Raw genomic sequence first — 15,848 nt, 5'->3', positions numbered from 1 at the left:
TGGTCATTTCTCAAAAACAAATAATTAAACTCTGATGTAATTGGAGTTTCATTCAACATAGTAATTAAAAGAATTTCTGTCCCCTTTCTCTCATAATATACTTTTAAGCACTGATGAAACAGTAATTGTAAATATGGTCTGTAATAAATATTTACACATTATAAGCACAGATAATGGCTGTATGTCTAAGAAGTCTGCTTCTCAACACTATAGTTTGGGGTTCAATTCCACAGTGCTGTACTTCAGAGGACGTGTGCAGTAGCTCTGGGCTGACCAATGCCTTGCAAATCAATTTGGTTAACAAATTGCAAAGCCTCTGTGTGTGCGTGTGTGTGTGTGCGTGTGTGTGTGTGCGTATGTGAATGAATGCACTTGGCATGTAAAAGTGGTGAGCCACAAATAATGAAGTTTGTCATTCCCTGTCAATTAGTTATTCACTAACTCTGCATTTTCAAAGATATGCGAAATGAAAAATTCTTCATTCAAAAAATAGGTAAAAAAATAGTGATAGGAATAGCATCCAGCTACAAAATAATGCTTTAATAATATGTATTTGTCTAGCCCATATTGGCATGGAAAAACAAACATACAAACAAAACAAACAATATTCCAGTTATGGTGATATCTGTTTTTAAATGGTGTTTTAATCTGGCTATTCATAAGTGACAAGACTGTCAACTTCACTTAAATAGTTATTATTTGTTATATAGTATCAAAATTTTCATCACACAAACTGCAACTTGGTCACCAAAAATACTGAAAAGTTTAAAATCCAAGGAAACAATACAGCTAGTATACATGCATCAACAGACTCAAAACTATCACAATGTTTGGTAGGCCATCAAGTCATGATAACGCTTTTGAATAAAACAGTTATCCAACCAAAATTGGTATTGTCAAATTCACATTACACTAATGATGGATGATGATGATGATATATTTATCAAATGTACTTACTGTTATGGTTATGGGTGATTGGAACACAGTACAGTTTCATAGCGGAATAATTATTTTGATAATTTAATAACATATCACGGCTAGTTCGGACAGGTAAAGCACGTTCACCTATTAAAAAGAAAAAATTATCAATTTAGGAAAGCAAACAACATAAAAATAATTAGTAAAATCTCCTCACACATTTTTTCTCAGTATTGAGTTGTTAATGACATTTAATAAAAATTATAGATTTCCTGGATTAATGGGTTTCATTTTGCTTGTTTTAATTGCTATGGCAATACCAGTGTAGTTGTGTACAGTACTGGTGTTACATGGTGATAGGAAGGGCATCCAACTATAAAAATCATGCCATATATAACAACAAAGGGTGATTGTTTCCTCTGTTGTTACGTGTGCCAGATAACAAGGCACTGTGATAAGTGTGAGACACAATCCATACAAACATACAGGAAAAAACATTAACATAGAATATAATGATTACACAATGTAGCATTGTTCTTTTCATAAACCAGTTTTTCAAGATAACATGGGTTGGATTAAATCCCATAGAGGCCCTAAACATGTAAAATATTTTGATTCTCCCATATAAATGTAATTCAAAACATAAACAGACCATAATGTAAATTTTTAATTTTCAAAATGAAACTAAACTAACAGCAAGATGGAAAATAATGTATAGTTTTATATACATTCACTTTTTTTATTTATATTTGAAAAGTTTTCTCCTACTTTTTTTTAATTGCAAAGTCTTTGATCAGAGCTTCACTATGACACCATGAACACTTCAAAATTACATTTCCAATTACATAAGCCACTTTGAATATTATTTTAGCAAAGTGATTTCTTTTGTGACATAAAACCATTTACCATTTCCGTGGTGCCCTGCTTCCCTTGATGCTCTAAGCACATGCTTATTTTAATGGTTAAACCAGTGCTAGGTTGGACCATCTCTCCATCTATGCATAAATACATTGTGAGTATGTCTGTATTTTGGAATATATAAACGTAAGATGAAGAGTGTTCTCATACTCAGTATACAGCTGTAGAGTTCATTTATTCATTTACTGAAAGCAGAAGTTCCACTGTTGCCCGGAAGACTGCCAAATGAGAAACTCGGAGTAGTAAAAAAAAAAGTGTATTAGTATTATAATGCACTTGCCCAAACATTTTAACATACTAAAATATGCTGGATGTAAGCGGATGCATATTAGTTTGATCCCACATAAACAAGCAACATGATGTTTAACCCCAAGTATGCTCTGACAGAGCTATGGCCATTTGATATTTCTAAGGGTACACAGGGCTATATTATCCAATGTGTTCTTTCCTAATTTAATAGGTTAGGATGAGTGTATTTTCAGAATAGTCTGCACGTTTTCAGATCAAATTGAAACAGGGTATCCACAGTATTGCAGTTTTTTTTGGGGGGGTTTTCCCTCTAATTGGGTCTCTCTATACTAAGCATCTTTTCAAGCAAAGTTAACTGATTATATTAAGCAATCACAAGAAAACCTGTAATAGAAGCCCATATTTACAATGCTTAAAGTGCAACAACTAAATATTCCTTTAAATGTCATCTGAATTCTTGGACAACAAGCCCAACATAGAGGAGATGGTAATAGCTAAAATAAAGTTTGCTATCTTTGATGGTTTTGTAAATTTGGAAACTCAGAAGAGAAACATATAAAAAAATTTGAACCTGACAACATCAAATCCATCAGATACCTCTAATAATTTTAAAGTCCCATGATGAACTATTATTGTAATAATTTAATAAATGAGAGAACTGTAATCTATATATTAATTTTTATTTACAGACTGCTGCTCTTTCTTTTAATCTATATCACCACATCTCCTAAGTTGCCTCCACTATCAAGACTCATTACCATTTTAATGTCCACTCTTCCATGCTTGCATGAGTTAGACAGAATCTATTGAGGCAGATCTTCAACAGCTAATTGTCTTTCTTGTTATTAACCCTCAGCTGTTCCCATGTTCTCACAAAATATTGGAAATGGATGACAGCTATCACATGTCAAAACAAGGGAGCACAAATACACATACATGTATATGATGGTTTTGTTTTTTTTTATACTTTCCCCACTACCAAATCCACCCACAAGGATTTGATCATTCTAGGGAAATAGCAGAAGATACTTGCCCGAGTTGACATGCAATGGGATTGAACCCAAAACCATGTGGTTGTGAAGCAAACTTCTTAACCACACATCTCTGGGTATCCTAGGAATGTTATCGATAACAGATGGGGATCCTCTCCAAGATGAGACTTATCTCTCATTGGTTTAATGAAACGCTGGTCCTCAAGATTTTAGAATTTAGATTTCTGAATTAAAAATGACTGAATGGCACATACAAAAATGTGTGGAGGTGAAAGGCTGAATACATAAAGCATAAAACTACAATATTTGTACAAAAATTACTGATTTTGAAATACTTTTACTGAAGTATTTTACTTTTGAAAAATCTTGTCCCCTTTCAATCATTGGTGTTTTACTGTTGAATACCCTTTTAGCTGTATTAAATATACAGTTAAATGAAATCTTTGAGTTAGGTGACTGAAGCAAGCAGTTACCATATTTTCTGGCATAAAAAGCACACATTTTTATCTAGAAATTCCCCTCAAAAGTTCCTCAGCACCTTATATAGAAATAAGGTAAGTATTGCAACTTAGCCTACCATAAATAGCTTACCAAAGGGCATCAGTCTAAATCTTCATGGTTTTTATACATGAAAATATGAGATATTCAGCTTGGTGATTTGGGTTTAGCTGCAGTTTTTTCGTGCAGATTAGGCTTGCTGAAATTGTGGCGTACCTTATATATCCAAAAATATGGTATATATCTGATCAGTGGCACAATACCAATAATAAGGTTTCAATTTATCACTTTTTAACTTCAAAGAAATAAAGCCTCTTAAATAATGTAAACATGGAGAAATTATTCGAATGATAAAATATACACAAACAATCTGACATGCACTTGTAATAGCTAAAATATATTGAAGCACACATATATAATGGACATGTGCATAAAATCATGTTTATATCCACAGCATAATAATTTTTCATAAAGTTAAATTGAAAGGAAAAAAAGAAAGAACAGCTTACCTTTGATACCATCTGATTTTTCTCCAGTCATCTGGTAAAGGTAGTTAAGAATCACCTCTCTCGGTTCTTCATCTCTCTTCAGAGAGAACATGGGTAGAGAGCGGATAGGTTTGCCCCATTCAGCATGCAAAGCAGCTTTACTCTCCACTAATAAAATGGAATAGTTGCTGGGATGAAACTCTCGAGAAGAGAAACTGCTGACACTTTTTTTGGGCTTAATTACAGCCACAACCACCTCCATTGGAGCAGTAACTTCATTTACTTAGGAAATAACTAGAGAAGAGAATGTAAATAAAGAAAATTATCGTTTCATGTTTGTTATTGCTGTTTAATCTAAAATTGATGCTAGTTGAATAAGCCTAGGTTCAAAAACACTCCAGTTATAATGTTCCTATCTTTTTTTTTTCTACTGATAGTGTATATCCCAGATGTGTGCCCTCCTCCTTTTTAGGATGATAGGGTGATATTTCAAGATCATGGAATCACTTCGGGGCTCCCTAACTATATTTGTCAAAGGTAGATAGATCAATAACTAATTGACTGATTGAAAATTCTAATATTTTCAAAAATTTGTATCATACAGTTTTGAGTTCAAATTCCACCTGAGTTTGCTATGACAAGTACCTATAAGGTATTAATCTCAATTTTATAAATTTTGGTTTATATTCACAACCTATATATATATATATATATATATATATATAAAACCTCCAATCTCCATGCTTAGATAGTTCGAGCATCTTGCATATAATATCAAAAAGATATTTTGAAAGCTGTATCAACCTTGCACAGAAGTTTTCAGCTTAAGATAGACCTATTCGACTCACCAAAGCATGGAAATAAAAGGTGTAGAGATGATGATAAAGTTGATGATGGTAGACATTGGCCCCAAAACATCGATTTAATCATTAGTTAAATCTTAAAAAAACAACAACAACAAAAAAAACCCTATTGCTCAAGTATATTTCAAAAGCTATTTCAGAAAGTTAAGTAATAAGCATTGGAAACAGTAAAATAGTTGTTATCAAGGTGGCAATGGAATTAGAGCAAAAAGAAAAGCCAGTAGTATTACACAAGTTCAAAAGGAATAGTAGAAATCTAAGATGTCTGGAGAAAAGCTATTTTTATGGCAACAAAAAGCTTTCCTATTTGTAAGGTACATTATTTTAAGTAGTATGAGAAGCAAAATGCTGTGTAGCAGTAATTTTTGATGAATAAACTTAGTATTTCATATGCTTGTTCATGAAGTCATGAGTTCAGACAGGAGTTATTTGAAATAGGATTTTATGGTTGGATGTGCTTCCTGTCAGCAATCATTATTTGTTTCTCAAAAGTAAGAGGGATTCAGATATTACATCAGTTCAGGCATGGGACCTTCATAAAAAAAATCTCAACACTCCCACTTTAATTTTGAGAGGACTAATACTCCTGGAGGAAAAAAAAGCAGTCTTGTTCCTCTTTTCCCAATTTCTCTAGGATACACTATGGGAACACAAGATCAATTATAATAATCAATTAGGTATGGCAATTTATTGGGACCTTCATAAAAAAAATTTCAATGCCTCCACTTTAATTTTGAGAGGACTAATACTCCTGGAGGAAAAAAAGCAGTCTTGTTCCTCCTTTTCTAATTTCTCTCGGATACACTATGGGAACACAAATCGAGGAGAGGAGCTTTCTCCGTCCGGGTTGCGGATCCGTGGAACAAGCTGCCAGACGAGATGGTGAAGATGCCGATGACTGCTTTGTTCAAAGCCTCCCTTGACCTCAAGTGGCCTGAACTCTTTACATGAACACCACCCTGTACTTAACTCCATGTCCCCCTACATGGCCTTGCTATTTGCTTTTGAGCCAAATTAACTAACTAACTAACAGGTATGGTTTCAAAACACAAAATCATAAACAATAATAATTCTCACAGTTCACTCTCTACACAACACACAAATATTCTATACAGTCACCACGAAATAAAATAGCTTTCACAACATATTCTATAGCAGTGGTTCCTGTATGGAGTGGTGCACCATAGATTTTCAAAAATATAATTTCAGCCTTTAGAAACTTCATACTAATGCTTGAGTGTTTAGAAGAATGTGTTAACCCTTTAGCATTTAAATCAGCCATAACCAGTTCAATTATTCTACTTGTTTATAGTCAAACTGACTAGAACCAACCTCTTACAACTAGCCAAATGTGTCATTTTCTCAAAGCTACAATATAATTCATGATTAATCCGAAAAAAACAATATGTAAAAATAAGCACTACATGTGACTGAGTCATCTGAATGCTAAAGAGTTAAAGGCATGTTGTAGTTTTTTTTTATTTAAATATTTTTCTTTAAAATTTTAAATTTTGCCTGCAGAGTGAGCCAGCAATTTTTAACCTTCATGTGAAGTGTGCCAGTAAATGTTTTGTTTGATTTCCAGTATACTGTGAAAACAAAAATATTGAAAAGCACTGCTTTATACAATCACCACCCCCATAATACAATACAGCTTACATAATAAAGTAACGCGGTACATACATAACCAAACATAACCAACACCTATAAGATATCTCATGCACCACTACAAACTGACACACTCCATGTCGTAAACAATACTCTACACACTTGTTGCCCCCTCCTTATATAACACAATGTATACAACATGTAATACAATCACCACCCAACAAATAAACACAGTTCACATTACATATATAAACCACGGAAGATACAACACAGTTTTAACATAAGAAACAGCAAAATAATACTAGCAACACAATGAAGCAGATGTAGCATACAAAAGACAATATCGAACACATATTTTAGAATTACAGTAGAAACATTGTATGAAGCTTAACAACATAATATAATAATTGTTCTTGGCTAACTGGCTTCCGTGCCGGTGGCATGTAGGAGGCACCATTTGAGCGGGATCATTACCAGCTTCGCCTTACTGGCACCTGTGCTGTTGGCATGTGTAAAAAATTCGAGCGAGGTCGTCGCCAGTACCGCCTGACTGGCCCATGTGTAAAAATTCGAGCGAGGTCGTTGCCAGTACTACCTGACTGGCCCCCATGCTGGTGGCACATAAAAGCACCCACTACACTCTCGGAATGGTTGGCGTTAGGAAGGACATCCAGCTGTAGAAACTCTGCCAGATTAAGACTGGAGTTTGGTGCGGCCATCTGGTTCACCAGCCCACAATCAAACCGTCCAACCCATGCTAGCATGGAAAGCGGACGTTAAATGACGATGATAATGATAGGCACAGGGCCACAAGTATGGGAGACGGTGTTTACTGATTAAATCAACTGCAGTATGTGACTGGTACTTATTTTTATTGGCCTCCAACACGATGAAAGGCAAAGTAGATTTTGACAAGATTTGAACCAAGACTGCAAAGTGCCATAACTAGATGCTGCCAAGTATTGCATCTCACACTTTACCATCTCTGCTACTCCACCAACTTAAAACAGTTTCTAATTTAGGCACAAGCAGTGGCGACACGTGTATAGGCACTGCGGATCTGCAGCACCCCACTTTTTCTACTTGATATTATCAATAACATTCAATATAATGAGTCCTTTTTTTCTTTAATTCTTTCTTTATACTTGTACATTATATAATCCTTAAGCCATCCCCTAGTTTATGAAAAAAATACAAAAATCCTTGTACAGAACTGCATGCGTCACAGTTCCAGCGATGCAGTGTTTGGCTGTTGTGTGCATGCTCACATGTTCGAGATAGGAAGCTTCACACTAGGGAGAAAGAGCATTGTGTGAATGACAGTGCTGACTCGTGTGTTCTGGTAAAGGATAGTGTTTCTTTTTGACACCGTGTGTATCGTGCTTAAAAATGTGTGCATATTCTTGAATGTGATAGAGTGTAGAATTAGATTATTATCCTGCTTCCAGCTTCAGTGTTGCTGCCATGATTTGAAAATTAGGGCACATTTCTCCCACTTATTTTGTGATTTAGGGGGTATTTTTGAAAAACAAGGGGGAATTCACGGTGGGGTTCAGTGAACAAATTAAACACACTACCCGATCAAGTTTACATATAAATTTTCTTTATATATGTTTGTTTCCTTTAACACAATATTAAAACAATGGGTCAAAATTTTCTGAAGCAGTAACCCCACTAATTTTATCTACAAGACACCACTAGGTACAAGGCAAGAATTTTGAGGAGAGGGTCTGGTTGATGAGATCAATTCTATTATTTGATCCCCAAAAATATGGAAGGTAAAGTTGACCTTGGAAGGATTTGAATTCAGACATAAAGGCCAGAACAAACATCAAAGCATTTTTGTCTAATACTCTAATGATTCTGCCATTCCACCATCCTAATAATAATAATAATAATGATAATAATAATTGAGAGTGTTCATGAATTCTGAACAAGAACAGCTAACGAGAGAGAAGAAACCCTACTCCGTATGGAATTACATGGTCAGTTCCAAGCGAAACCAATAAATTTAATGACCAGGAAGGTGGCTCAACAAGGGTGGTCTAAAAAAGAATACAGAAAGCCTAATCATCACGGCCCAGGACCAGGCATTGAATACCAACTCAGTGAAAAAGAATATATACCACACAAGTGCATCAGACCTCTGCAGAATGTGTGGGAAGAGGGTTGAAAATGTGACTCACATTGTTAGTGCTTGTGAAAGTCTTGCACAGAAAGAGTACGAGCATAGCCCAAAACCTCCACTGGCTACTATGCTGTAAGTATGGATATGAGGTTACGGGTGCTTGGTACCAACATACTCCAGAAAAGGTAATGGACGAAAAGGGGAAGGCAAAAATCCTCTGGAACTTTGATTTCCAGATAAAATGTCAGAGCACTGAAAGCCGGACATAGTAACCATTAGGAGGGACAAACAAGAGTGCCTGATAATGGATGTAGCAGTGCCAGAAGATCAACACATCATCATGAAAGAAGGACAATATATATAAAAATAAAGGGAATATAAATATGGAATATATATGTATGTATATACAGGGTGTGGTGAATAAACTGTCATCTAAATTACGTAAAAAGGAAAAAAAAAATACTGACATCTCATTTTAACAGATATATTTACCAAAATTACATAAAAATATCTTGAAATACTAAGGAATAAATATATTCAATAAAATCGCCATTGGCTTCAACCACAGCCTCCAGACGACCTAAGGCAGCACTACCTCCTCCAGGCACTTGATGTAGGCTTCCATGTTGAGTGTGAGGCCGTGCGGGAAGATGATTGGAGGCATAATGTTACAAAAATTACTGACCACTCCCGACACCATGATGTTTGATTTTTATCACCCTTAGTACGTGTCCTCAGATTGACACCCAAACACTCTGAAATGTTCGTATTGGAGCTTCTGGCACAAACGCCAACCAGTACAACATGTTTTTTACAAATTTCTGTCAGAGTGAATTGTGTCATGGCATTGTTTTTCTCACAGATGGTGCCCAACAGACCCTACAATACTGTGTAGTTGACAAAATCAAAAACAATGCGCAAGCGTGAAGTTAAAAGTATAAAATGGTGATAATTTACCCCTCGCACCCTGTTTATATATATATATATATAATATATACATATATATATATATATACATATATATATGTACATATACACATACAGGGTGGGAGGGGTAAAAATAAGAAATAAGTGGAAATTTTACCAGTGAGTGTGTTACATTATAAGGCACAAAAAGAAAATGACTCACCCCAGACACAACAGAATATGCTTTGCAAACCAAATCCAAAAACGAAACACATATATATATATATATATAAAGTAAAAAGCATGATCATTTTTTAGACTACTGAGTTTGCGTTAGAGTACCCTACTACACTGATCATCATCGCACATATTTCCTTCAGGAAATGAAGACTTTTCATCCTCAAAGAGTCCATGAACATTTCAGGCTGGAGGAGATGAAAAGGGGCTTGCAAGTTGTTCAAATACAGTATTTAGTAAAAATGGAAAATTATTCTTATAAGCAGTCTGGAGGTCTCTTGAGGTGGTGGGGTGACTTTTTTCTGTTCTTACTATTTGGCAGTTGTCTTCACTTTCTGGCAGTTTTCATCTTGCTCTTTCTTCATTTTGTCACCCACATCACAAGATGAAGGGATAATGATGTTGGTAGAATTCAGTGTTTTAAAGAGTGACTTGAAAACAAGGTCTCAAATTTAGGAGAGAAGGAATAGCTAATTATATTGACATAATTGTAGTTAAGACACCTGTGCCAGTGACATGTAAAAAGCACCGTCCGAATGTGGCAGATGCCAGCGCCGCCTGACAGGCGTCCATGTTGGTGACACGTAAAAGCACCAACTGCTGCTTGTTGCTCTTTTTCTTTCTATAACTTTTGAAATTTTGGGGGCAGAAAGACCTCAAGTGGCTCTTCCTGTCACAAGTATAACAGCTGGGCTCTCAACTTTTAGCCTTACTGGTTGAGTTTTTGAATCCATAACTGAGCAAAACTTTGGAACGATCAAGTGCGAGATGATGATCAGTGTAGTAGGGTACTCTGACGTAAACTCAGTAGTCTAAAAAAAACGATCATACTGTTAACTAACTCCATATATATTCAATTCCCGAGCGTTATACTAATACATCTGTTTGTTTTCTACACCACCTGTCTTCGTCTTTTGTTTTTTTCGTGAATTCTTCCCTATACACACACACACACACACATATATATATACACACACACAGTAGTACCTCAGTTTTCTAACAACTCATACCCCATTTCCCAACCACGTCATTCTTCATGGTCTTTGCATTTACTATCCACCTTTATTGTGCCACATGGTCACAACAAGCCAAGTATCAATGTCACTAGCAACACCCTCAACTAGACAGTTGCATTGTGTTGCATTGACCCAACTACAGGTGGGTGTGCATCAAACTATTTCAACCTGTTTCTGGTCCCAAAGAAGTAAACTGATACTACCTATTTGCTTTTCCTTTACTCAATGGGTAGGATGCTGTGTCACATGTCAGGGAGTGTTTCTTTTAACAGATTCTTTTTTTAGGAGGCATACAAAAAGTCCCCACCCACCTTGTGAAGCAGAAGAACATTAGATCTCTCTTTACCCAATCTAAGAAGATGGAGTCCTTTGTGACATAACTCTGTCACTGCTTTTGTCCAGAATATCTTTCTTTGATGTGGCACTTGTAAACATGTGTAGAAAGCAGTGTGTTGTTGCGATTACCTTTGTTGTTGTTAAGTGAGTAATTAATATCACAATCATTCATGCTAAAAACACATTCATATTAAATATGGAAGGTAAAGTTGACCGTGGCAGGATTTGAATTCAGACATAAAGGCCAGAACAAATATCAAAGCATTTTTGTCTAATGCTCTAATGATTCTGCCATTCCACCATCCTAATAATAATAATAATAATAATTGAGAGTGCTCATGAATTCTGAACAAGAATGTTGCTAGTGACATTGATACTTGGCTTGTTGTGACCATGTGGAACATATTAAACGAATCAGAGTACAACACATACAAATGAAAGAAATAGTTAAGAAGGAATATTAACCCTTTAGCATTCAAAACAGCCATATCTGGCCCAAATATTCTCCCTGTTTTATGTTCAAACTGGCCAGATCCAACCTCCCACACCTATCATACAATGTCATTCTAAAAGTTGGGCAAGTGTCTTCTGCTCTAGCCCCGAGCCGACCAATGCCTTGTGAGTGGATTTGGTAGACAGAAACTGAAAGAAGCCTGTCGTATATATGTATATATATATGTATGTGTGTGTGTTTGTGTGTCTGTGTTTGTCCCCCTAGCATTGCTTGACAACCGATGCTGGTGTGTTTACGTCCCCGTCACTTAGCGGTTCAGCAAAAGAGACCGATAGAATAAGTGCTAAGCTTACAAAGAATAAGTCGTGGGGTTGATTTGCTCGACTAAAGGCGGTGCTCCAGCATGGCCACAGTCAAATGATTGAAACAAGTAAAAGAGATCAACATCATTGAAATTTAAAAGCCACAAGATAATGCATAATTAATTCAAAATAACATTGATAAATAAACATTACATTTGACAGAGAAATCTGAATGCAAGAGGGTTAAAGATGTGTTAGACTAATATTCAAAACAGAACTAAATGCAACAAATAATATTGTAGCTGGTCCAGTAGTAGGTAGTAGCTATATTCTCAGGTGGATGCTAATTGAACTAGCAAGTTTAGTTAAGAAAAACAATGGCTGTATTATTTAATACACCACCCAAAATCTGACATAGAAAGATTATACCTAGCACAAATACAGAAAGGTAGGAGGAATAGACAACAAGGAAACTATATTATCAACTATTCACTGTAGGACCAAAAAAAAAATCTAGTAACGAATAACTGAAAACTAATAGAAATAGCTGCAGCTCCCACCCCACTAAAAAAAAATACTGTTTTCTGTCTTCAAGAAAACTAACAAATACAAAATAGAAAGTTGAGAGAAGTGATAAATAACAGAAAATGTCAAGAAGATAAAAAGAAGTTAGAAATGGGGCATGTTAAAGCAGTGGAAAGAAAAGTCCCTAACATGGTCAATACCCCCCAAAAAAAGTAAACAGAGAAAAGTAATAGAGAAAAACAGCAGTACCTGTTTAGAATGGAATGAAATGATTTGGCACAGGTGACTGGACATTCAGCCAGTTTTGGCGCTGGAGGTAAACACATGCATGTGTGCACAGAAATATACACATACAGATAGGAGTGAGAGACAGAAAGGAAAGAATGAGAGAAACATTAAAAGGTCTGATGCCAAATAAGTCAGTGCCAAAACATCTCATACCCTGCTGAGAAGTGCAAGACTCAAAACTGAGACTGAAAGATTACTGATTGCAGAATAGGATCAAATTCTCATCAGAAACACCCAAAACATGCGATGAAGTAGAATATATTAACTGCAGAATATGTGGTGATTGGGAAGAAACAGTGAACATAATGTCTCTAGCTACCGAGACCCAGTCAACCAAGACATCTACAAGCATGAAAAAGATGGGGCAGCATTATGAAATACCACCAGAAAAGAGGTTGTGTAGGTTTACAGTAGAAGGGGTGTTCTAAAGGAATGACAAGGCGATCATACTCTGGGATCTGTCAATCTACGCACACAGAGAAATTATGGTTAATAGGGCAGACATTGTTATCAAAGACCACTTGGGAAGGAAGAAGTTCAAAATCGAACAACCAGCAAAAAATTTTAAGAAAAAAGTATCTCTCAAAAGAAATGGAGAAAGAATTCAAGTATAAAACTTTGAACGAACAATTCCAATAATAAAATGTACCTTGGGGATAGTTAAAAGAAAGACAAATCTATAACTAAGACAATCGCGATTTACAATTACGTGTAATATACAGAAAGTAGAACCATTAAACACTGTATACATTAGTTTGATAACTGTCAATAAAGTAAAAACCAATACAAAACAGCATGTACACAAGGCCCACAGTAATGCAATGAAAATATGTAACAAAAATAACACTGAACAATAACAATCGTGATTGGTACATATTCGAGTGACCCGGAAGGATGAAAAGTAAGTCGTTCCCAGTTGGATTGGAACTCAAAACAGTGGGCTTTTTTTTTTTTTTATTCAGACGTCTAAAAAATATCTCGCTACAGACTGCACCATTTAAGTCAATAAAGAAATTACTTTTTTTACTTTCTAACTACTTTTCTCTCTCACTCGCTATGTAATTTATTTAAATTTAGACTGAGTGCCCATGACCTTTGCAAATCCTTCCACACTGAGATCGATGCAGTTGATATGCTTGTATTTTATATATATATGTGTGTGTGTGTGTGTGTGTGTGTGTGTGTGTATATGTATGTATATATATATATATATATATATATAATATATATATATATTATATATATATATATAATATATATATATATATTATACACAGGATATACCAAAGCGGTTTAATTTACCCACCTACCTCCAACGACATTTTAGAGACGCAAAATGTAACTTGCTGTCAACAATAGCGTGGGATAGAAGACATGCCTCAGGTGTCTCCATAGCAATCTATTCTCAAGTAAGGAGATTACACACAAGTTCTGCTGTAAATTTAATCTCACATGAACATACAAAACATCTGAGCGTACAAACGAATACAGCATACATATTTATACACAAATTATAGCAGACACGTATAAACTTAAGCGCACGCCGCGTACAAACGCATATACGTGCACGCGAAAAAACAAAAAAAAAATTAATTAAAATAGTAGTAATAATAATAATAATAATAATAATAATGATTTCTTTTATAATAATAAAAGTAAAAAGATTGCGCAGTAAAAAGTAACATGGAATGAAAGCTGTTGTGCAAAGCCTAATTTTACCTTTAACTTTGTCCAATTTATGAAGGAATAATGATGATCGTTATAATGATTGCTTCGGTTCCTTTTGCATATATGCGATGAAGAAGACATATCTATGCTAGGCAGTCTTCGGTTTAATAGAACTGTTCTGGAAGAGAAGGAATAGAAGGATAAACCAAATATTCATAGTTCAATATAGTTACTTTATACAGTATACATTCGTGCGTGCAGATGTTCATATGAGGAAACTACTTATGTAATTTATCTGTACAGAGGTATGATATAACTTTTGACACTATACACACCTTATGAAAAGAGTAAACTTAACAAGTGTCATATAAGGAAAAGGACAACTTTTACTATGTAAATATAATGTGTTCTACAGTTGTGAGTTCCCCTTAAAAAAAACCCCAAAACTAGAACCACATTTTAAAGCTAAGTGCTCAAAACACAGAGTGGACATACTTATTAAAATAATGTAGAATGCAGTTTAAAGACTTTCACATTCTATTTGTACGAAGTCGTTTACAGAAATGTGATGTAATTAATCACCTGGTCAAGTTACGCGTGTGTGTATATATTATACATACATCGAATACACAATATATAAACGGAGAATACATTTATATTTTAATGTTACAATCATGTCATATAGTAGGTTTTCAAGTTGGAATTTTCTTTAGCAGTAACTTTAAAAGCTTTCTGGACCTCTACTAAATGTATTTAAATTCGTAAACTATTGTTTAAAGTGTAAATAGTTTTTAACCAACAAGTGCTATCTATTAATGATGAAAAGTACCATAAAAACTATACCCACCTCCAATAAAAACCAAAAAACACAACCAATAAATAAAATACTTACATATGAAAGACATACAACGAGAACAATAAACCATTGTGTAGTATAAGACAATAATTATACACCAAATATAGATTTATATATTCATACAGATGCCCATTAAGTAAGGTCACCAACAATCAGAAAAGTTTTACTTTTCTTATGAAGTGACAGGCCAAACTTTTCTTGAAAACATGCTTTTTCGAAGCCGTCTTTTCGTAAACATTAATTAACGCCAACAAATTTATCTCTATCTATAATATAATTATAATTACGAACAGTGTAACATTAACAACAATAACAACAGTTAATATCATTAACAATCCTAGATATTTCCTCACTTCACTATTTCTTATTTTATTTATTTATGATTTGGTGTTTCTTTTTAGCCCAAGTCATTCCTCATCCAGCAGACCTATGATCAAAGGTATTCCAGCCGTGAGCATCCAGTCTTTTTAAGAGTAACTTGATCGGCATTATTTAATGTATAGTGTTCTTTTTTCATAATTCTTTTTCTGGATGATGGTAGGGTGTGGGGTTTAAGTGACATTGGGCAGCAACTTTTAATTGATACGCGCGCGCGTGT

General features: G+C 34.9%; 1 protein-coding gene across 2 annotated transcripts in view; it reads right to left on the bottom strand.

The window, feature by feature from the left end:
- Positions 1 to 15,443, bottom strand: part of LOC115232494 (krev interaction trapped protein 1) — a 39,139-nt gene extending 23,696 nt beyond the window's left edge. Inside the window, exons 1-5 of one of the 2 annotated variants that reach the window (XM_036500461.1) lie at positions 15,287 to 15,443; positions 14,446 to 14,572; positions 4,868 to 5,002; positions 4,085 to 4,357; positions 958 to 1,065 (exon numbers count right to left, since the gene is read on the bottom strand). In XM_036500461.1, the coding sequence (XP_036356354.1) occupies positions 958 to 1,065; positions 4,085 to 4,325 (349 nt within the window). In that variant the 5' untranslated portion in view covers positions 4,326 to 4,357; positions 4,868 to 5,002; positions 14,446 to 14,572; positions 15,287 to 15,443. The remainder of the gene's footprint in view (positions 1 to 957; positions 1,066 to 4,084; positions 4,358 to 4,867; positions 5,003 to 14,445; positions 14,573 to 15,286) is intronic. The other variant, XM_029802395.2, reaches the window with a different exon arrangement.
- Between the last annotated feature and the right edge of the window lie 405 nt (positions 15,444 to 15,848).

The sequence above is a fragment of the Octopus sinensis genome, linkage group LG2 (genome assembly GCF_006345805.1).
Source record: "Octopus sinensis linkage group LG2, ASM634580v1, whole genome shotgun sequence".
NCBI classification, from domain to species: Eukaryota; Metazoa; Mollusca; class Cephalopoda; order Octopoda; family Octopodidae; genus Octopus; species Octopus sinensis.
This window is presented reverse-complemented; position numbering and strand designations above follow the sequence as displayed.